Below are 22,972 nucleotides of genomic sequence, written 5' to 3'. Positions count from 1 at the left end.
CAATGCAAATTGAAGAAAAGAACAATTGCATTTTTAGATAGTAATGTGTACATAGCCCGATACTAGGGGATCAGGAACTTGTGCTGGGAGGAATGCACTCTGCACGTGCTCAATGCACTCATGTTCCAAGGGTCTGCAGGTTAAAACAAAAAATAGAGCTAAAATTTGGCTCCTATTAATCCCTGCCTATGAATTAGACAAGCAGAAATTTGAATTAGACAAGCCCCTCCAGCCTACGATTTAAACTATGGTTTTGCTTAGGCCTGCCTGGGACAGTTTAAGGAGGGAGCTAGGTTATGTGCAAAAGGGGACAGGCAGAGTCTCTTGGGGGCAAGCAAGGCCCGGTCAGAAAGCTGCCTTGATGCATGTAGTTGTTGCATCAGATTGTTGTGCAGCATGCTTTCCCACCCCAGGGCCTTGCTGTTCAGCCCCTGCTATTTCTCGCCTTTCTCTTTCCCTGCAAAGCGGGTCAGCAGATCATCCCACCAGCACCCCCAACACAAATAAATAATGCAACTTCCACACTTTTCAACATAGAAGCCCAGAACAGGCAAAATATCAGAGGGGAGATTGGATTTCAACAAAATAAAAAAATACCTTTTTCCAGGGTAGGGGAGAGAAACCAGGAAAACAAATACTTTCCCCACCACCACCCCAGAGAAAAATGCAATTTAACGAGGTTTTATATGGAAGGTGTTTGGAATATGAGAAGGCACCACTATATCCTTTCTGGGACTATCAGATGCTGGCATTCTCAAGATCCTTTTAAATATTAAAGGACAATTAGCAACACACACACACACACACACACACAGCCTTTAATTTAACACTCAGTATATGATGTGCCCCATTGTGATACACGATGCGTTGGACGAGGTGCGTTTGCTAGCGTGCTGCACACCCTTCCGCAGGCAGCAGCTGCCTCCTCCCCCTCACACTCCCCACCGCACCCACTAAGCTCGGACCTTTTCACCCACGGGGGTGGGTGGGGAGGCGGGGAGAGGGGGGGCGATGCGCGAGCTGGTTCACCCATGCCCGCCCGCGAGCGAGCGAACCAGCAAGCCAGCCACCGCTAGCCAGCGAGCGGTTTCTGAATGCGAGCGTGTGATATATATATTTTTTTCTTAATGAGTGCAGCTTCCCAGGCAGCCAATCCGGAGCCGCGGTGGGCGTGGCCATGCTCTACCCTTGCTGAATGAGCAGGAGCTCCCTGGAGGTGGACGGCTACAGTGTGGAAGTAGCTGGGGAGCTGGCGAGTCCTGCAGGAGGGGCAGGAGAGCGCGAGGAAGGCAGGAAGGAAGAAGGGAGAAAGTGGTCCGGTCCCTCCCCGCTTTCCTTTCCTTTTTTATTTTAAGGAGATGAGCTTCGGGATTTTCCTTGCAACTTCAAAAATCCCTCCTCCTCCCCCAACATCCTCCACTTTTGCTTTAAACCATCCCAGTCCCAGGCACCAAGGTCACGGTAGACGCCCCCTCTCTTAAAAGCAGGAAAGAACCCGCAACTGTTGGAATCCTCCAGACCCGGGTCAGCCTCGCTGAGGAATTCGAAGGCGGACGCGGGAGAAGGGCGGTCGTGTGAAAGGGAGGCTCCTGCAGTGAGACCCATCCCCGCTGAAGCGCCCATTCCCACCAGCACCCACCCTCGATGCCCCCCACCATGAGGACGGCGCTCCTGCTGACCTGGACCGTATCCCTGAGTTACTTTGCAGACCCAGGTATGAACTGCAACTGCTTTATATTTGTCAAACTTCCTTCTGATGGAGACGCGAGGGGTGTGTGAGAGGGGGGAGGAATCTCCCAGTCTGCCAGCCTTAAGGGGACCCCCCCTAAAAAAGCCACCCCACCCACTGACGCTAAACTTAAGACTTTAAAAAAAATTGAACGGGTCCAACTCTTTCACGAAAGATACCAGGCTATATATTATTAGGATTGGGACCGGGCTGAGAGTGCGGGGAGGTTGCTCTGTTTCTGGCTACAAGCGGGAGGGGGGGATAAGGAGCAGTGCCTCAGGACACCTGGGTTCTATTCCTGACTCTGGGGGAGATCATGGGGCTTAATGGTTTGAGCAGAGGAACGGAGGCGGCCGGCTGGGACCTTCCTTGAGGAATGGGTTGGGACTCGGAACTGCTGGGGCGGGTGTTTTTTCTTTCCTGGGGTGGGTGGGGGGCTCATCCGGACTGTGCCAATGATTCTTGAGTACGCATGTATGTATGACCTTGAGGAGAAGTCGCCTTTGTACCACTGCCTTTGCCGCTCCCTGTTATCTGCGGGGGTGAACTTAAGCAAATAACCTCTGGTGCAGCCAGCAACGAAGTGAGTGGGTCCTTCCCCCCTTCTATGGGGAGGGGTATTAACCCCACACACGCCCTCGTTAAAACCACGCGTTGCAGTTTCATCTCAGGGAGGGATTATTATTTTTTGCGCGCGGGGTATGTGTGTGAGAATAATTATTCTAATTTTTCCCTGTGGGAGTAGGAGGGCTACCATCGCCCTGCCTGATCCCCTGAAGTGTTCTTCTCCGCGGGGGCGTGCTTGGGGTTAGGGTTGATCTTTGAGTTCCCTTCCACCCGCAGACTTCCTCTCGTGGTTAACCTTGAACGGCTAAATCTCAAGCGAGCTCGGTTCGCACGCCGACCAGCGCCCCCCTCCCACCCACTCCCCCTTCCCTCCCCCACAGCGCTGCAACCCCAGCACCCACACCTCGTTGTCATTCAGGTGCGGCTTTATTATTTAGCAAGCATACGCGATCAGTCTTGAAGGGGGCGGGGGGGGGGGGAGGAAGAGGAGCGCGGAACCTCTGAACTCCCCCCTCCCCTTCTGAATCTGGGTAAGCCTGGCCTGGCACTAGTGTGCTTCTCCCCATCCCACCCCCATCCCGCAGCACCTTTACTTTTAATATGATTTAATTTCTCCCCCTCCCCTTCCTGTCTTGTAATTTCTACCAGAGGTTCAGGTTTTTTGGGGGGGGGGTGTTTCAGGAGGCCTGGCAAGTTCAATGCTAACCCTTCTCTATTCAGAAGTAAGTCCTATTGAGTTCATTGGACACTTGCGCCCAGGTAAGCGGAATTTAGGATAAATTCCAGAAATACCAAATTCTGGTTGTTGTGGATGCGTAAGTGGAAACTTGGGGGGGGGGGCGCTCTGCAGATGCTCAGAGTTGTGCCTCTCGCCTCTCACCTCCCACAACTGGCATTGGTGTCTAGGGAAAGAGTTCTGTGATTGAGTCATGTAGGGAAGGTGGGAAGGTGGTTGGCTAGTTAACCTGCCAATCAGCTTCAGTCTCTGGTTATGAGATTTCTTTGCCTAGATTTGGGGTCAGCCCCTCCATAGGCTGCACCCCCTACATGCACAGGAGCAGGCCTAGCTGGAGACTCCATATGCATCATATACATTTAAAGCAATCCCACCCCCAAAAAAGAATTTTGGGAATTGTAGTTTAAGAATGCTGTGAATTGTAGCTCTGGATGAGTAAACTACAGCTGCCAGTGTGGTCTTTGGGTGGTGGAAATGTGCTTTAAATGTATGGTGTTTCGGCAGCCTATGGCATGTTGGGGCCTGAGGCGGGAGGGGGGCAGAATCCAAAGAGCACTCTTCTCTCCACACCCTGTCCCCATTGGCATGTAGCGCCATGCGCTGGGAAAGTTTGCCTGTGCAACCCAACCCCCCCCCCCTGGAAAGAAGCAGGATCTGCATGTTAAGAGATAACATGGTTCCATCTCAGTGGGGTTTGTGCGGTGCAGCGGACAGGCCTGGTGGACTGTGGGTCAGGCATCTGCCTGTGTTCTGCTGTGCCTCCCTTAAGGGCATCACACACACACACACACACACACACACACCTCCCCTTGGCCTGCTGCAACATGGGAAGCCTGCCTCCAAGCAGGGCACCCCAGGGTCATCCTGGCAGTGGGTCACTGGGAGGAGCCACCTGGGCCAGTGGGCAGCTGTGGTTGTGCCTCCTCCAATGTAGAAATGAAATCCTGTTAAATGGCTCTGCTGTTCGGCCAGGAGGAGCTCTCCTCCAGTCGCAGTGCAGTGATGGGGGAAGGTGCACCTGCTGAACTTCTCCCTGACAGCTCTTAAAGGCACAGGAGCCATTTCATTTGGAGAGGACCAGAAGCTGCCTTATGCAGAATTGCACCAATGGTCTGCCTATAAGCTCAGAATGGTCCATACCAACCCTGGCAGCGCCTCTCCAGGGTTTCGGACATCGGCCTCTCCCAGTCCTAGCTAGAGATGCTGAGGACTGAACCCAGGGCCTCATGAGTACAAAGCAAAAACGGGACTCTACCACCGATGCAAGGAGTTGAATGTGTCTTCCTTTGGGCCTGGCAACCGTCCGGAGTTGGCCGGGTTCTCTTGGCTCATCTGCTGTCAGATGCCTTCAGTGGCAGCGATGGGAGTGCAGAGTGGCGCCCCCAGGGCAGGGTTTGGGGGTGTTGGGGATGCGTGGGTTGCGGAGGTGTCGAGGGGATAAGTGAGTTCACACTTGCATGCCTGGCTTAGCCTCTGCCCCCTGGCTACAAGTTCCCTTTGCAGTAACGCTAATGATTCCTGAGTGGTTGTGGCGCTCTTTTCCCCCCATGGCGCCTGCTCTTCGCTGGCGTTGAATCAACCTCTGCACAAGGGTGGGGAGGGAGCCGGGGGGGGGGGGCAGTGTCTAATGATGATGTGTCTTGAGCCAGCAGCCAAAGGCAGCAGCCGGAACATGGGAGACTAAGATTCAGGGCGGGGGAGTTTAAGGACAGAAACAGGATTTCAAACGGTCGCGTTAGGGCAGCTGAACACTTCTCCCTAGAAAATGAATTTCCCTGTGGCACTAATGCATGGGGTCGAAAGTTAACAGCCACCGCCGTCCTTGCACTGTGATTTATGACGGGGAACCTGTGAGCATCCCCTGATGCCGTACTACAACTCCCAACACCCCCTGACCATTGGCCATACTGGCCATGGGCCAATGCATATAAGCACCTGGGGGATACTGACTCCATGCACAAGATGGTCTCACCGGTGATGCTAGAGAACACCAGCCTATTGTAACTGGGGCCTTCAACATCCAAGCCAAGGCTCTCTTATCTGGGCTGCCTCAGGAGGACTCCGCGGCTGCCATGGGACTGTCTTGGAGACCCTGTAGGCATCCAGATGTTGGCAGATGATCATTGGTTATGCTGACTGGAGCTGATGGGAGTTGGAGTTCAACAACAGCTGGAAGGCCACAGCTTCCTCCTCATCTCTTTACCAACAGAATTTGGTTCAGTTAACTTTAAAAACAAAAAAACCACACCCCTAAAGTAGGTTGTTGTCTGCGACGGTGTGTGCAGTGAAGCACTTAATTTCCAAGGAGCTGTTTTTCATTTCCCCCCACTCATTCTCTGACATTGCAACGTCCTTATAATCTCCGAGTTTTTTTCCAGCGCTGGGACCTCTCTTTAACATGGATCTCCAACACGGAACCCCTTTCTAGGTCTGATGTCCTCCTTTGCCGCATTTTTTTCTCCCCCCTTAATCTCTTTCACCTTCTCTAAAGGCAAAAGTCCCTCAGTCGCTTCCCCGCAAGCCCCAGATAAAACAAAGGCTCCATCACTGACACAACGCAGTACACCAGGGATGGCCATGTTGGACTACAACTCCCATCATCCCTGACCGTCAGCCATGCTGGCTGGGGTTGATGGGCGTCGGAGTGCTAACCCGCATCACACCATTTGAAGGCTATTGGTCTTTGTCAATGTTTGTTGGTTTGTCCCATACTTCCTGCCTTCATCAAGGACCTACCACATATCTGGACCAACACTAAGTACTACATTTGGCAAAAGATCCTAAGAAATGTTTGGAGGAAATCTTGTTTTCAGCCCAGGGACCGCTTTCCTCAGAGGCAACCTTTCAGGGGCCACTCAAAGGAAGACACAGAGCAAGGCTGGTCAGGGGTGTGGCCTTGAGTGGGTGGGTGTGGCTGTGAAGGGCAAAGGGGCGTGGCCTGAGGAATAGTCCTGTATGTGGACAGAGGCCTTGAGAATGATGTTTGAGTTTCTCCTCTATTTTATGGTGTACTTTTTTGTCAAGGGTAACAATGGGTTGGTGAGATCAGGTTCAAGGGGGGTACAAAAATCGCAACTCTCCACTCTGCTTGGGAGTGGCTGGGAGCCCACCCACCTGTTTGCACATTCTCCTTGCCAAGGGTTCAAGGGACAAGCAGGGGACGCCCATACAGCTCCTTGCCAAGGGCACAAGGGAGCCAAGGTATGCCTCTGCTCTAGGTTCCCATAAGGACCTGGCTATGGCTTTGCAGTTGTGACCTCCACGCTCCCCTTCATTGTAGGGGAAGGTCTGTAGTTGCGGAGACTGTGCCTTTTGCAGGAGCTGCTTTTCTCTCCATCAAGGAACCCCTGGCAAGCTGCTGTGGAACCCCAGAGTTCTTTGGAATATATTTTGAAAAGCACTGTTCTATTTTAGTAACATAGAATAAGGCAGACTCTTCCCCCCCCGACACACGCACACACACTTTCCCTCTTTTTCTTTAGTTTAAACAAAGCTTTCAAAGAGCACACAATTCTCCACCAAGCCAAAGGTGTTCCAAGCTGGCAAAAAAAAAAAAAAAAAATGGTATTGTGCGTCCCTGTTCTGTCCTTGCTTTAAAAAAAAAGCATCTGATCTGAAATAGTCGTAATGAACCTGCTATTGTCAAACATTCACAGCTTCTGCCCATCTAAGGCTGCTTTTCTCTCTTCCCGCCCCCCCTCCCCTCCTTCCTCTGTGCTTCAGGGTTCTGTTTGGTGTTCCAGCAGCACAAATAAATAAATAAATGCATTTCCAGCTGGCTCCCAGAATTCTAGAAAAAGGGATAATTTTCCCTCTTAAACCTTAAAAAAAAAATTATTTTTATTTTTTTTTTAAAAAAATGCAGCCATCTCATTGAGAAGCTGTGTGACTGAAATTTGGCAGGAGCAAAAGCTGGCCTGGGGGATGTGCCTTCTGTTGTCTCTGTGGAAATCCACTCAAATTTGCAGTGATCTCAAGTTGGCAAAGTTGCAACGAGTGCATTTATCTGAATACTAATGCTGAGCCTTGCCTGTATTAAGTTATGCAAATGACTACCCCCTCCGCCTATCACTGACACAGAGCTGGGAGGTGGGGTGGGTGGGAGGAATGGCTGGTCGGCAGCCCCCAGCAGTGGTGGGGGTGGGGTGGGAGAGGAGGAGGAGGAGGAGGAGGAGGAAGAAGAGAAGGCTGCCTTGGTAAGGCTGACAAAACAATTATAACTGATGCATTGATCAACTAAAAATAAGCCTTGCCGTAATTCAAGGTGATCTTTAGAGTATCTCGGAGGAAACTTAACATGGTGCGGCTTCTTTCCCCCTCTCTGGGTGAAATGACAAATCGTTGAAGTGCTGGGAAACCTGCTTAGCCAGAGAGCTGCAGAGAGCGGGCAGGAGGGGTGGAGTGGGGGCCACGTGGTCGTCCACATGCCGTCAGACGCCAACTTCCGAACCATTGGGCATGCTGGCTTGAGCCAGCAGGAATGGAAGGGCTTCAGGTTGGCCATATCTGGTATGCACAATGCATGCATTTACAGTGGTACCTCGGGTTACATACGCTTCAGGTTATATACGCTTCAGGTTACACACAGTCTTTCTCAACCTGTGGGTCCCCAGATGTTGTTGGACTACAACTCCCATCACCCCAAACTAGAAAGCCCAGAGCTCAGGGATGATGGGAGTTGTAGTCCAACAACATCTGGGGACCCACAGGTTGAGAACCACTGGTACAGACTCCGCTAACCCAGAAATAATACCTCGGGTTAAGAACTTTGCTTCAGGATGAGAACAGAAATTGTGTGGTGGCAGCAGGAGGCCCCATTAGCTAAAGTGGTGCTTCAGGTTAAGAACAGTTTCAGGTTAAGAACGGACCTCCGGAATGAATTAAGTTCTTAACCCGAGGTACCTCTGTATATATATTTGCATACATTAACCTTCTGCAGGTCAAAGGGGCAAAAATGCATAGTTAAATCTAGTCCTATGATCCACTGGAAAACACCAAGTCCTTCAAGCCTTCGCCATTTCACCAGGCCCTGTCTGCAAACATTTAAGCTGGTCTTTTAAACCCTATGGGGTTAAGCATGCTTTTATACTTTAAAAAGAAGAAGTGATTTTTCCCATGAGGCTGAATCCGTCACTCGTTACCTGTTTCCACACTTGCACAAGACGGGTTACGGGAATTGGAAAATGGACACCATCCTGTCCGTAGTTTGGGCCATAAGAACTGAACAAATGCACTGAATGATGGGTTGCATCTAGAGCCCATGGGCTTAACAAGAAGAGAGAGAGACTTCTATGCTGATGTGTTCTTTGTTGTGGAATGCTATTTGCTTCAATCACTTTGCATCTGTCCTGGGTTCATGTTGCAAAATAAAGTATTCCATGCATGTACAGACCACCACATATAGAAAAGTGTTAATAAGTTAAGTTTGGCATGGCACCAGGCAATTTGACCCTGGCTGTTGGTGACCCAGCCGCTTAGGGGAAATCAGTGGCAGTTCTCGTCTTGCCCCTCAGCACACAAAGAAACTTGAGTATTGGAAAACCATGCTTTGCAGGAGCTTTTTGCTGGTGGGCACAGCTTGAGTTCTCCCATTTTGCTTCTCTGTTGGTTCAAGCAGGTAAAAAAAAAGCTACAGGTATGTGAGGGTTAGCGCAGGGCTGGGTGTTTGTGACACCTGGCCCTCCAAATGCTCTTAGACTCCATATCCCATCAGCCCTAGGCCAAAGGTCAGGGATGATGGGAGTCGGAGTCCAACAATAGGTTTTCCGGCCCTGAGCTAGCATCAAATTCCATCCAGAACCCTGGACTGTGGTTTGTTTTGCTAGCCAGCCTTGAACCAAGATTTGCTGGTTTTACTGGTCATGGTTCATCAGGGCAAAATGCGAAGGTTTGCCCTTTTGCAGTGCCTTTATAAAGTAAGGAATAAAAGTGGGAGCCTTGAGCCTCATGCACTAGCCCATAGATCAGCAGTTCTCAACCTGTGGGTCCCCAGATGTTGTTGGACTACAACTCCCACCATCCCTGAGCTCTGGCCTTGCTAGCTAGGGGTGATGGGAGTTGTAGTTCAACAACATCTGGGGACCCACAGGTTAAGAAAGGCTGCCATAGATCATGCGCATTGTGTAAACCAGGGTTTCCCAAACGTGGATCTCCAGCTGTTTTTTGACTACAACGCCCATCATCTCTAGCTAGCAGGACCATTGGTCAGGGATGTTGGGAATTGTAGTCCCCAAACATCTGGAGACCCAAGTTTGGGAAACTCTGGTGTGAGCCAAGCTAGTTAGCTGGACAGTGTGTCCAAACACAGCCAGTGCTTGGCTGAGGATCCCCATTGCGCCTTTCCCCAAACCTTGGTGTTTTCTATGGATTATTCTGTTTACAGTTTTTGGTTTGTGTCCACCAGCCTGTTGCATTGGCACAAACCGGGGCGGGGGGGTGACGGGGAGGAGGAGAAGAGTCTATAGATTTGAAAAAAGGATGCATGAAAACAAATGAACAGCTCAGTCCCATAATGAATGGGGCATAAAAGTGCCTATCTCTCCATCTCCTGTAAATACTGGCATGCTTTGTGGATGTGAGGCTGCTTACACTGTATGAAGTGGCAGTTGCTATTAAACAAAATAAAGCTCTTATTTTCTCGCGTCTCATCTTCTGTCACGAAGTAATTGTCTGCTCCCTTAATTTCCTGCGGCAGTAAACATTTTGGATTGATTTTTCCTCTCTTTTTTTAACACGTCTGGAGAGATGCTTTAAGATAGCCATTGATTATTACCAGTGAAAATTGTTGGAGGAAATAGGGAAAATTGAATTTTCTCGGGGAGAAAAGACACAGAAGCCTTCAAAAACTGCAGTTATTACATGCTTGATGGCCACTAGATAGATTGGCAGGCTCCCAAAGATTTTGTCACTGCTGAACATATTTCATGGGGAAGAGAGGATTCAAAGAGCCGTGTGACTCTTCTCCTGCAGTTATTGCTCCTTCCAGAGCCAGGACTTAACTTGATGTATTGGTTTCGCCCTAGAACCTGGGGGTTTTTGTGCTTTTTTACTGCCAGAGCCCAGCCCCAGAACACGTGGAGCTGTAGAATAATGGATGTATCTGCTGTAAAATGAGGACGCTGTTCTCAAGACATTGTTTTCTCCTCTTGCCATGGTGGGGCAGGGCTGTGGTTCAGTAGTAGAGCATGCACAACCTATGCAGATGGTCCAGATTCAATCCCCAGCATCTCCAGGTAGAACTGGGAGAAACACTGGTCTGAAATCCTGGAGAGCCACCAACAGGGTAGACAGTGCTGAGCTTGATGAACCAATTCTGTAACAAGCCAGTTCATCTGTTGTTGAATTCAGGCTCCCATCAGCCCCATTCAGCATGAGCAATGGGTCAAGGTTGAAGGAGGCTGTAGTCTGGAAGACCATGTCATATCTGCAAGAGAAGTGGAACACAATGATCTGCCCCATAAGCTGGCTTCCATGGTGGTAGACAGCCTGCTGCCATCCAGATGTTGTGGACTTCAACACTCGTTCTCCAGGGTTATTGGCCAGGCTGGCTATGCCTCATGGGAGTGGCAGTCCACAACTGGAGGCCACCGTGTCTGGCCGCCCCAATGTCCAATACAGTGGTACCTCGGGTTACATACGCTTCAGGTTACAGACTCCGCTAACCCAGAAATAGTGCTTCAGGTTAAAAACTTTGCTTCAGGATGAGAACAGAAATCATGCAGCTATGGCGCGGTGGCAGCAGGAGGCCCCATTAGCTAAAGTGGTGCTTCAGGTTAAGAACAGTTTCAGGTTAAGAACGGACCTCTGGAACGAATTAAGTACTTAACCCGAGGTACCACTGTACATTGTTCAGCTGTGGTTTGTTACATGTTACGCACCTCAATGACCTTTAGACAGCTTGGACAAGAGCAGAATCAGCTTTTGTCCTTTTGTGTTACACCCTCCGCTTGTAGTTGTACAATCCTCTCTCTTTTTTGGTGTGTCATAATGGGCATGAGTCCAGAACAACCTGGTACTTGGCTGCCACTGCAAAAATCAGTGTTTTGATTCTGTGTGTTCTGTAGCACTTGGCCCACATGCAGCTTTGGTACTATATAAAGTTTCTAGACCTCATGGTTGTGGTATGAAGTTGGGAAATGTGCAGCTGGTGTTTGCTGAAGGCCTTGAAAACCTGAAGACTGAACTGGGTGGGGAACCCCAGAAACCCATCTCCCTATGGGCGTTGTTGTTGTTTAGTCGTTTAGTCGTGTCCGACTCTTCGTGACCCCATGGACCAGAGCACACCAGGCACTTCTGTCTTCCACTGCCTCCCACAGTTCAGTCAAACTCATGCTGATAGCTTCGAGAACACTATCCGACCATCTCGTCCTCTGTCGTCCCCTTCTCCTTGTGCCCTCCATCTTTCCCAACATCAGGGTCTTTTCCAGGGAGTCTTGTCTTCTCATGTTGGTCAAAGTATTAGAGCCTCAGCTTCAGGATCTGTCCTTCCAGTGAGCACTCAGGGCTGATTTCCTTCACCATGGGCGTAGCCAAGATTTATTTTGGGGGGCAGGTATTGTTAGAGGCGGCCAGAACCGAGTTATCTGTGATACAAGTGGTCAATTAAGTATTTTTATTAACTTGCTTGATTTATGGTGGGCAGCTGCCCCCCTGGCTATGCCCATGCAGCTTCCCACCCCCCAAAAAGGTGGGGTTTTTTGTTTTTCTTTAAAGGTAAGTGTAGCTTCAATGCATCCATAAATTAGGACAATCTTTACAGGATGTTATCATGGCTTAATAAGCCAATAATCTATTAATGCCTGTACATTCAGCTCCTTCTTTCCCCCCATTGCAGCACAAGGAACTTAACCAGGACCTTTTCCGGTTTGTCCTGAACTGGAAACCTGTGGTTACCAAATTCAGAACAAAGCAGAATATGAATCCATGGGGCTAGTTCCTTTACATCCTGTCTTTTTTTGAACAAACTTCGCAAACCCTTTTCAGTTAAGAGTCTTCCTGATTTAATCACAGTTGGTGCAAAGGTAGGAGAGCACAGGGGCTCTGTTGGGGAATAGGCTAGGTAATATTTCAGCTGACAAACCTGAGATATTGTCCATACCGCACAAAGTCTCCAGCTGTAACTGTATCGCTTCACGAACACGATCTCAAGTGCAAAAACGCGTACAAAAAAATGATGGCCGGGACTGATGGGAGCTGGGCTTCGACAACATCTGGAAGGCAGCAGGTTTGGGAAGCCTGCTTTTCTGTTACGGTAACCCTGGAGAAACAATATAAACTTTCAGAAGTGCCCATCTGTGATCTTCAAGTTGTGGTTGGACGACCATTGGCCATGCTGCCTGAGGCTGATGAGAAGTGGAGTCTGGCAACATCTGGTGGGTCACAGGATTCCCACCCCTGGTCTTCCTTTCTTCCCCTTCTGCCTGGAATTGCTTCCCCAAACACCTTTGTGGTGCTGTTTCTCTCTTCCGCCTACCCTTCAAATCCTTCATCAAAGGCCAGCTTCTCTGGGACACATTTAGCCCAGCCCCTTCCCTTAGTCCTCACCCTCTACTGCAGATATAGCCTATGCAGTGGCCTCCAGATGCTAGTGGCTTACAACTCCCATTCTCCTTCAGCATTGGCCAGGCTGATGGGAGATGGAGTTCCGCAACTGTATTATATCATTTCCCACCCCACCTTTGCCTACTCTCCACCTGTTATGTACTGAGGTTCTCACCCTGGGCCAGCAGGGGGATACTGTAGATAGTTTTCACTCAGGTCCACATATGCAAATAAGGAATTGAAAGTGACGTTCAGTGATTGGATAGTTACAGAAAGTTGTTACTGTTGCCTTGTAGTTGAGCTCTATATAAGCAGGTTGGCTGAACCCTTCAGTTCAGTTCTGTTCTGGCCTGTGAATAAACAAGAGCTGTCTGAAGAATCGCTGTGTCGTCTGATATGTTCACCCACAACTTAACACCACCTTTCAGCAGTATCTGGAGGGTCACCACATTTGCTGCCCCCCTGCATTATGACAACGAGGCTCCCCTTTTTCAGTCACAAAAATAAAATAATAATAATAATAATAATAATAATAATAATAATAATAATAATAAATTTATTATTTATACCCCGCCCATCTGGCTGGGGTTCCCCAGCCGCTCTGGGCGGCTCCCAGCAGAATTAAAAGCACAATAAAACACCAGACATTAAAAACTTCCCTAAACAGGGCTGCCTTCAGATGTCTTCTACAAGTCAGGTAGTTGTTTATTACCTTTACATCTGATGGGAGGCCATTCCACAGGCCAGGTGCCACTACTGAGAAGGCCCTCTGCCTGGTTCCCTGTAACCTCACTTCTTACAGTGAGGGAACTGCCAGAAGGCCCTCGGAGCTGGACCTCAGTTAAAACCCTTCTCAACAGAATAAAAACAAACAGACAAGTGGAGCGTTGGGTGCCACAATTTAGGGAGGGGGTTGGCAAGCTGGAACTTGTGCAGAGCAGGGCAACCAAGATGATCAAGGATCTGGAAACCAAGCCTTATGAGGAATGGTTGAAGGAGGTGGGTTAGTTTGGCCTGGAAAAGAAGAGACTGAGAGGATACCCATTTTCAAATATCTCAAGGGCTGTCACATGGAAGAGGAAACAAGCTTGTTTTCTCTGCTCTGCAGGGGAGGACTCAGACCAATGGATTTAAGTTACAAGAAAGTAGATTCAAACTAAATACCAGAGCTCTTTGACAGTGAAACAGACTCCATCCGAAGGTGGTGGACTCTCCTCCTTTAGAGGTTTCTAAGCAGAGGTTGGATGGCCATCTGTCATGGATGCTTTAGCTGAGATTTCTGCATTTCAGGGGGTTGGACTAGGTGAATTCTATGATTCTCTATTCTGTTTCTGGGTCTGTCATTTGTTCTGCTTCTAATGTTCAGGTGGGAGTAGCGGTGCTTGCATTGCCAAAACAGTGCCATGCAAGAGGGAGGTATGGGCAGGCTTGTGGGAACCCCAGAATTTGTAGAAATACCCCCCAAATCAGAAAAAAAATGATGGCTGGGGGAAAACACAAGGGGGAGGCGAACCCCAAAACAGACCAGTTGTAGACTACATGTGTGCAGCGGCCACAGAATTCTGGCAGGGTCAGAGGGGGAATGGGATGGAATATCCTGGAGGGGGAATGTGGCTGGCTGGCTGGAACAGGATCACTCCGCACTGCAACACTTTGTTGCTGGTCCTACTTGTAGGTATTCAATTTGCCTCCCCAACACACCCAGCAAGCCCACGTTTGGATTTGATTTGGATTTGGATTTGATATCAAATGGCATTGGTGGTGCTGTCATGATTCGTGAAGCTACGTAACTCATTAAGACACTGTTGTCTGCCATATTTTTGAAGTGTATATCCTTTAAAGACCGGGTACATGAATCACGAGAGCCGCATTTAAAGTGCAGTGCTGGTTGCGCATGATCTGCGGAGGGAGCGCATCAGAATGTGCCAGATAATTCCCCAGGTGGTTAGTGACATCTATATGCAAATATAGATGGATGTACATCCTGCAATCTGTTACATGCCACTGCCTCTTGGCAAAAAGAAAAAAAGGAAAATCCTTCATATACAAGGTAAAATGAAATGTGTCTGTATCATCCCAATGCCTGAGACTTGTGGGGCAGACCATAGTGTTATCATAGGGTGAGGCTATGTAGGACACCATGGGGCTGCCAACATAAGAGATCTGGATCTAACTCATAGATCTCTTGAGTAATTTGCAGCAGATGAGCAAGATAATTGACTTCCTACTGTAATAACAAAAAATAGCCCCCCCCCCTTCTAAACAAGGCAGCTGAGATGAAGAAAGCTTGGATTGTGGGGGAAACCAGGAGAAAACATGACTGACCTCTATTCTGGTACCCGAAACAAATTCCTGAGAATGTTCTCCAGGGGAATTCTGTTCCATAAACCTGAAGGTACATGTCTCACCACCACCCACTGCCAGCTGCTGTTTTCCACCTGGTTCCAGCTGGTGAATCTCTGGACTCCGGTGACAAATGAAGTAGATCACACAAGCCTGGTGTCTGCTTGCTCAAGTTACAGAAGACTCGCAGCCAAAATCTAGGCAGGGCCCGGGGAAGTGGTCCAGCAGGAAAAGGGCAAAAGTGACAATGTAAAGATGCAGGAATATGATAAACAACGAGGCTTTCCAGGTTTTCTCTCCCACGTTTTGGGCAAATTTTCCACTTTGGAAAAATGAGGATCTGGGGGAAGCACTGGGAAAGAGGAGTATATTCTCTCTTTCATATCACTGATCAAAAGCAACAGCTAGTATTTTGAAATAATATTGCCGCAAAACACCCAGGCCCAAGATTCAAATAGTTTGCAATATGAGACTGGTTCATGGTCTTGATATTTGTTAAGTTGTGAGTGAACATATCAGACGACATAGGGATTCTTCAAACAGCTCTTGTTTATTCAGAGGCCAGAACAGAACCGAGCTGAAGAGCTCAGTCAGCCTGCTTATATAGAGCTGCAGTACAACGTTACTGTAGCAACTTTCTAAAACTATCCAATCACTGAACGTCACTTTTGATCCTTCATTTGCATAACTATCTACAGTATCCCCCTGCTGGCCCAGGGTGAGAACTTCAGTACATAACAATATTGATGCTCACTGGCCTCAGGCCCCGAGAATGGGCTTCCCAAACTGGATACTGGGCAACCTTAACTGCACGTGTTCAGAAGTCTCTGGGGCAGCAAAGGAGCAGTGGAGGGATTGTGAAAAGACATGACAGGAGGCTTGGCAGTGTTCCTGATCCACGCTAGCTTTTGCCTTGAATGCAGCTCTCTTCCCACTTTCCAACTCGTGTGTCAAATGAGGGTGGCTGCTTGCACATTGCTGATAAAGACTCAATGCATCACCAGAAAGACTGTTTTTGCATGCCATGTGAATTTGTTTGCTAATGTTAACTGCATCGATCTGCTAATTCATATGGATGGAGGCAAATTTAGAAATAACTACTATAATTTAAATCAGGGGTGGGGAACGTTTTTCGGTCTGAGTCATAGGCAGCCTTCTGGGGACCAGCCACTTGGTAGTTGTGGGCAGCAAAAGTGGGCGGGGCAATGGATGCAAATGTTCTCCTTGTATGGTAAGCTAGTTTCTGCACATACTCATGTTCCCCTCTCTCTTCGTCTACCCAGGCAAGCAAGAGGCATTAGCAGAATTTGAGGAAACATTCCAGGCAGGCAAAAAAAATTTAAGGGAGGTGTAAAGCAGGGCTAGCAAAAGGGTGTGGCCTGAGGAGAGTGGGGTGGTGGTCCAGGAAGACTCCTGGGGCCATGTTTGGCCCCTAGGCCTAAGGTTCACAACCCCTGATTTAAATAGAAATATGGCACATCTCCAAGTGGGGAGGAAGAACTGACCTGTGCAGTCTGCTGTCCTACACATTTTGCTGTCCTGGTGTTTCAAGGTCTCTGCTTTCTCACAGCTCAGTTGGTTAGAGCATGGTGCTGATAATGCCAAGGTTGCAAGTTCAATCCCCGTATGGGACAGCTGCATATTCCTGCATTGCAAGGGGTTGGACTAGATGATCCTCAGGGTCCCTTCCAACTCTAATATTATTCTTGCCATTATTCATCTTTCAACCAGGCTTCAGCCAGACAGCCCTTCAGATAGGCATGGGAAACCTTTAGGCTACCAAACATTGCCAAACTACAACTCCCTTCATCCCAGGCTGTTGGCTACATTTGCAAGGACAGATGGGAGTTGTAGTTCAGCAACCTCTGGAGGGCCAAAGGTTCCCCACTCCTGAAATAGAGGGTTGTCCCTCTGTAAAGCAGGGCTGATGGCCAACCGACTTCAAACAGCTTTGGGAAAAGCCCTAGCAATGTTGAAGAAGTGTTAGGGTGAGGCTGCTGCCCCTCTCTTTCCCTCTCTCCACCCCGCCAGCTCAGGCTCACCTTTCTCCAGAACATTAACCAGACAGAAAAGCCCTTAAATTTGGCATGTGGCTCTGTGCTAATCTACTCAGGAGTCCCTTATCGGGCCTCACAGCCACTTAGGCATTTCCAAAAAGGAGACGGCGCAGCCGACTTGCACTTTGTCACATCTTGAACACTTGTTGTAGCAGAAAGGGGAGAAGGTGAAAGAATTGGCAGGAGCTGCACCAAATGAATTGTCTGCCTCTCGCTCTTTCCTTTTGGGTTTTTTTTTGGGGGGGATGGGAATGTCTGCTGGGCAGAACTGGTGGGGGATTCCTGGGCAGCAGTTTCACGGTTCCCCAACCCAACCAGCCACCATCAATTAGTGAGAAATGAAATTGCATTTTAAAGTTATGCACAGAAAGGAGAAGGGTTGGTGGAAAACTCGTGGCAGAGTGCATTGTTCTGGTTGTGCTTTCATTGAGTCCACCAAGGCATTGGGTGGCTGTCCATCCTTTTATTCTACAAATGATATCTCTGGTAGGCTGCATCCTGCTCCTTTTCAGGGTGTGCGTGTCTCCTGGGGGGAAAACTACAGCATCCTCTGCGGGGCTTCTCTGTAAGGGCAGGAAGCTGGGAAACCAACCTATTGTACACCTGACTGCTGCTGGTTGTGGTTTTTTTTTTTTTTTTTTTAATTGAATGTAAAAGAAATCATTCTGGAAAGGTCTCTTTAAAAACAAAAGAAAGATAAAAGGGAAGACTCCCCTTAAAGACAAGATCAGCATATGCACCTGTTTCAGGCACAATGGCTGCCAGCCTCCATTCTTGAATTCAAGCCCAGAGGAAGATATCAGAACACAATGGGGTGAAATTTGATTCAGTGCGAACCTCCCCGATTTGTACTTTCTGAAACAATAGATGAGCTGAAATGCAGCTATGCTTTGAAATCCACACCTCTCCAAAATTTGCAGCGCAGTTCTTCAGCCAAGTAATGAGTACAAAAATGCATATACGTGAGACCAAATATGCATAAAAATGCATATATTAGTGGGAAATGCCTAAAAAAACGTGGTGGGGGGAATATGGATAAATTTGGCATTAAAATGCCAGTGAATTTTCTGGAGGGCTTTTAAATAAAAATCAGAAACGGATGTGGAAATGACAAGAACTGAACCTGAGACTGGGAAAATGAGAAACCGAGAGACGTTGAAAATGGCAGATTCTCCCATCCATCCTCCTATGAGGTTTTTCCATATCGGGAAGCAGCTGCAGCTTAGGAAGCTGCAGAGCACAAGGCAAATGTTTAATGGAAAGAAAAGTACACCACACCAACCAGAGCGATAAAGGGCGTTCAAAACTTTCTTGGCTGTGAATGAGGAAGCAGCAGCAGAAGCCTCTTTCACAGGAGCAGAAAACTTTCAAGTAGTTGGAAGAACGGTTTTGACACAGCTCATGCAAAGGAACGGACGTATCCAGTATGCAGCACTAATTCATAGGGAAGAAAGTGGTCTGCTGCAGAGGACATCCAAACAGTGTTCTGGAGCTCTTTACACCATTCTTGGGGCCAGCCTCAACAAATGTATCATAAGTCACAGGGCCCATCTACACTCGCTTGCCCTGACACTTCCCTCTGGGAAAACCCAATTTTTACTGCAAATGTCAAATGGGTTTTCTCCTGGTTGATGTTTGCTCTAATTTAGCTCTAAAAGAGCAGGTTTTCCTGGGGAAAGTGGAGCAGCAAAGGCAAAACTTAACCCTCCAGGTGTCCTTATTTTCCAGGGACAGTCCCAGATTTACAGAAGCCGTCCCGGTTTCTGATTGATCCTAGAATGTCCCACTTTTCCTTGTTGTTGTTGTTTAGTCATTTAGTCGTGTCCGACTCTTCATGACCCCATGGACCAGAGCATGCCAAGCACTTCTGTCTTCCACTGCCTCCCTCAGTTTGGTCAGACTCATGCTGGTAGCTTCGAGAACACTGTCCAGCCATCTCATCCTCTGTCATCCCCTTCTCCTTGTGCCGTCCATCTTTCCCAACATCAGGGTCTTTTCCAGGGAGTCTTCTCTTCTCATGAGGTGGCCAAAGTATTGGAGCCTCATCTTCAGGATCTGTCCTTCCAGTGAGCACTCTGGGCTGATTTCCTTCAGAATGGATAGGTTTGATCTTCTTGCAGCCCATGGGACTCTCAAGAGTCTTCTCCAGCACCATAATTCAAAAGCATCAATTCTTCGGTGATCAGATTTTCCTTAGGACATCCCTATTTCCACCAGAGAAATGTTGGAGGGTTGTGAGTCAAGCTGAGAAACCACTCAGACCCATGTTTCCTTGGAATGAGACAAGCCCTTATGCAATCTTAAACACACAGTTATTATTAATATAGGATGTGAGGGATGAAGAACCTGTTTTTCTCCAAATGTTGCTGGGCTCCTACTCCCATCCGCTGCATTCTGCATGGGCCACGACCACTGAAGAGGATAGGAGTTTTATTCCACCATCCTCTGGAGGGCCACAGGTTCCCCATCCCTGACACAAACAAATGGGTGGCATTTGCTGTGAACCCTACTCAGAGTAGGCCCCTTCAAGTTAACAAACTTGACTAATTTAGGTAGGTTTGTTCATCTCAGCAGGTCTATTCTGAGTAGAACTTAGTTCTACTGCAACCCAGAATTCCTATTCCAGTTTTCAGATGAATATTATTTCCCAAAGGAGTTCGTATCAATAAAACAAAGTTCCAGCCGAGAGCCATCTCCCTGCCTTCAGGCTTACGGACTAAAAAAAGACAGCCAGGGCAGGAGAGCGGAGGGAACAGGGACATCCGTTTTGACAATGCCAGGACAAAGTCGTGAGTTGTAAACAGACATGCACATCCAGCTGTGGCCAAGCTGGTTTTGTCTTGCTTGGGCAGGGCTTGTGCAGCTAACCCAGGAGCCCTTAGTCCCTGGGATGATGGCAGAGGCCAGAGTGTGCTTTCTTCCAGCTCTACAATCCAAGGGCTATCCATACAGATATATCTTAAAAGGAGATGCCCTCTTGTCTTACTAACACACTTGCTTCAGAAGTACAGGGCAGTTGATTGCACGGTCAAGGGATGTAGCAGGTGGAGAAGAGAACCGTAGAATTGTAGAGTTTGAAGGAATCCTGAGCATCGTCTAGTCCAGTGTTTCCCAAACTTGGGTCTCCAGCTGTTTTTGGACTACAATTCCCATCATCCCTGACCACTGGTCTTGCTAGGGATGATGGGAGTTGTTGTCCCAGAACAACTGGAGACCCAGGTTTGGGAAACACTGATCTAGTGCAACCCCTTGCAATGTGGGAATATTCAGCTATCCCATACTGGGATTGAACCTGCAACCTTGGTGTTATCAGCACCTGACTCTAACCAACTGCGCTATCCATCTGCAATAGCAGTGGAGACTGGTCCATAAGGATAGATGAGGCCTTCTCCACCAAAGATCATCTGCCCTCAGCCAGATATCACCTCCCTGCCTTCTTACTTCTTACTTCACGTCACTTTCTCCAGCCTGAGGGCCTCCAGCTCCCATCAGTCTATGGTCAGGGATGAAGGGAGCTGTAGTCCAATGACATCTGGAAGGCAACAGGCCAGGGGAGGCTGTAAACAAGTTGGAGAGTATGTCCTATGGCAAGAATAGACAGCCTATGTACCTCCAGAGGTTGCTGGATTTCACCTCCATCAGCCCCAGCTAGTATGATCAATGACCAGGGATGATATGAGTTGTCATGGAACAACATCTAAAGAGCCACATGTTCCCCACCTCTAGGAACATAGGAAGCAGCCTTATCCTGAGTCAGGCCATTGGTCCATCTAGCTCAGTACTGTCTACACCAGGGGGGCCCAAACATGCGTGAGGGCCGACCATTTTGCCTGACATTATTTGATTGTTCCCCCAAAGTTATTGACTTTTTTTTAGGATTGAAGTCAATGCAGGGTCTCACAATCCTTACAAAACGGAATAGCGGAAACTAGGTTCATAGCAGAAACTAGGTTCACAGGCAGAACAGAGAGCCAAACAATGGGCTGCTGCAGAATTCCCCTCTCGCTTCGCCTTGCCTGCTTCGTCTGCATCACGCCTGCACACTGAGATCCTGAGCAGCACCACCCAAGCGACCAAACACGCAGTACCACCGCCGGAGACGCACCAATCTTAGCCCACCCTGCTCACCTCTAACCTTCCTTGGTGGAGCGTTGGCTCCAGGGGAGAGCAAGCAGACCAGCAGGCAGGTGCTCGGGGGCCGCAACAGATTGATTTTTCCAAATTGCCTGTGGGGCCGGTTTAAACCAGGCCCCAGGCCGCAAATGGCCCCTGGGCCAGACTTTGGACATGCCTGGTCTACACTGACTGGCAGTGGCATTCCAGGGTTTCAGACTGGAGATATTTCCAACCCTACCTGGAGATCCCAGGGACTGAAGCTAGGACCTTCTGCATACAAAGCAGATGCTCTACCACTGAGCTATGGACCTTCCATGTTTTGCCCCATGTTGGGCACAAGGTTCCTGCATTTCATGGGGTTGGACTAGATCAGTGTTGGCCAAACTTGGTCCTCCAGCAATTTTTGGACTACAACTCCCATCATCCCTAGCTAACAGGACCAGTGGTCAAGGGATGATGGGAATTGTAGTCCCAAAAGAGCTGGAGGGCCAAGTTTGGCCATCACTGGACTAGATGATTCTCATGGCATAGCTGTCAATGTTTCCCTTTTTTAAGGGAAATTCCCTTATTCTGAATAGGATTCCTCGCAAGAAAAGGGAAAAGTTGACAGCTATGCCTCATGGTCCCTTCCAACTCTATGATTCCCCTACAATCTGCCCGAAAGGGTTCCTGGATTTGATTTTGGTTTAGCCTGAAGCTACTGGGGACAGAGTGAGGGCACCAGGGCCTGGGAAGACTCACAGAGCAGATAGTGGCGGCTTATATTAATGTGGCGCCATCCCCAAACTTTGTGTGCGTTTGTGGCAACAGAGGGGGTAAGCAGATGTGCCTGGTGGATTTCCACAGGCCCTGTAATTCAGGGCAGAGGGGGAGGAGACCAAAGGAGTGGCCAGCTTTACAGAGACAAATGCACAAAATTAACATCTGTTGGCTTCTGGGAATGACCTAATTTCTGGCGGTTGAGCTGGTGCCAGGCAGCTATGGCAACATACTGCAGGGGTGTGCAAAGCTCAATGCCAGGCCTGTCAGCGTGAAGGGCTGGTAAAATGAGAGAGGTGTGTCCTTGTCACCACGATCTGTTCACGTTGGTAGCACAGACGAAGGTGCCTACGCTCACTCCCTTCACCAAAGTTGGTTCTGAGGAGCTTGAACAAGAGCCAATGGGTTTCCATTGCTGTAAAAGCATCCTCCATACCAGGCATAGGCAAACTCGGCCCTCCAGATGTTTTTGAGACTACAATTCCCATCATTCCTGACTACTGGTCCTGTTAGCTAGGGATGATGGGAGTTGTAGTCCCAAAATATATGGAGGGTTGAGTTTGCCTATGCCTGCTCCATACTCTCCGCCAATAACTAGGGGGAGATAGGAAAGCCCTATCACAACTTCACGACACATCAGCCTCTTCCCCCTCCCTGAGGAGTGGTTCATGTACCTTATTTAATTTATTTTAACTTGTTAAATTTGTTAGCCACCCCCCCCCCGCAGTGCAACCCAAAGAGACTTACAGCAACCAATAAATGGCATGCTTTAAAACCACCAGAAAACAAAACACAACGCTGTACAGTCGTACCTTAGATCCCAAACGCCTTGCAAGTCAAACATTTCGGCTCCCAAATGCCGCAACCCTGGAAATGAGTGTTCCGGTTTATGAACGTTCTTTGGAACCCGGAAGTCCGACGCAGCTTCCGATTGGCTGCAGGAGCTTTCTGCAGCCAATCAGAAGCCGCGCTTTGGTTTCTGAATGTTTTGGAAGTCAAACGGACTTCCGGAATGGATTCCGTTCGACTTCCAAGGTACCACTTTAAATGCAAGAAAAACCTAAAATGCAGAAAACGTCATAAGGAATGGGCCGATCATAAAAACGTAGAACTGGAAAGGACCCC

General features: G+C 48.7%; 1 protein-coding gene across 3 annotated transcripts in view; it reads left to right on the top strand.

Annotated features, from left to right (window-relative positions):
• Window positions 1-1,093: 1,093 nt before the first annotated feature.
• The window catches only part of KIRREL2 (kirre like nephrin family adhesion molecule 2), a 60,628-nt gene continuing 38,749 nt past the window's right edge, over window positions 1,094-22,972 (top strand). Inside the window, exon 1 of one of the 3 annotated variants that reach the window (XM_083627111.1) lies at window positions 1,094-1,714. In XM_083627111.1, coding sequence (XP_083483237.1) covers window positions 1,645-1,714 — 70 coding nt within the window. In that variant the 5' untranslated portion in view covers window positions 1,094-1,644. The remainder of the gene's footprint in view (window positions 1,715-22,972) is intronic. The other 2 variants (XM_083627110.1, XM_083627109.1) reach the window with 2 other exon arrangements.

This window comes from Podarcis filfolensis, assembly GCF_964270895.1.
Source record: "Podarcis filfolensis genome assembly, chromosome: 8".
Classification (NCBI taxonomy): Eukaryota; Metazoa; Chordata; class Lepidosauria; order Squamata; family Lacertidae; genus Podarcis; species Podarcis filfolensis.
This window is presented reverse-complemented; position numbering and strand designations above follow the sequence as displayed.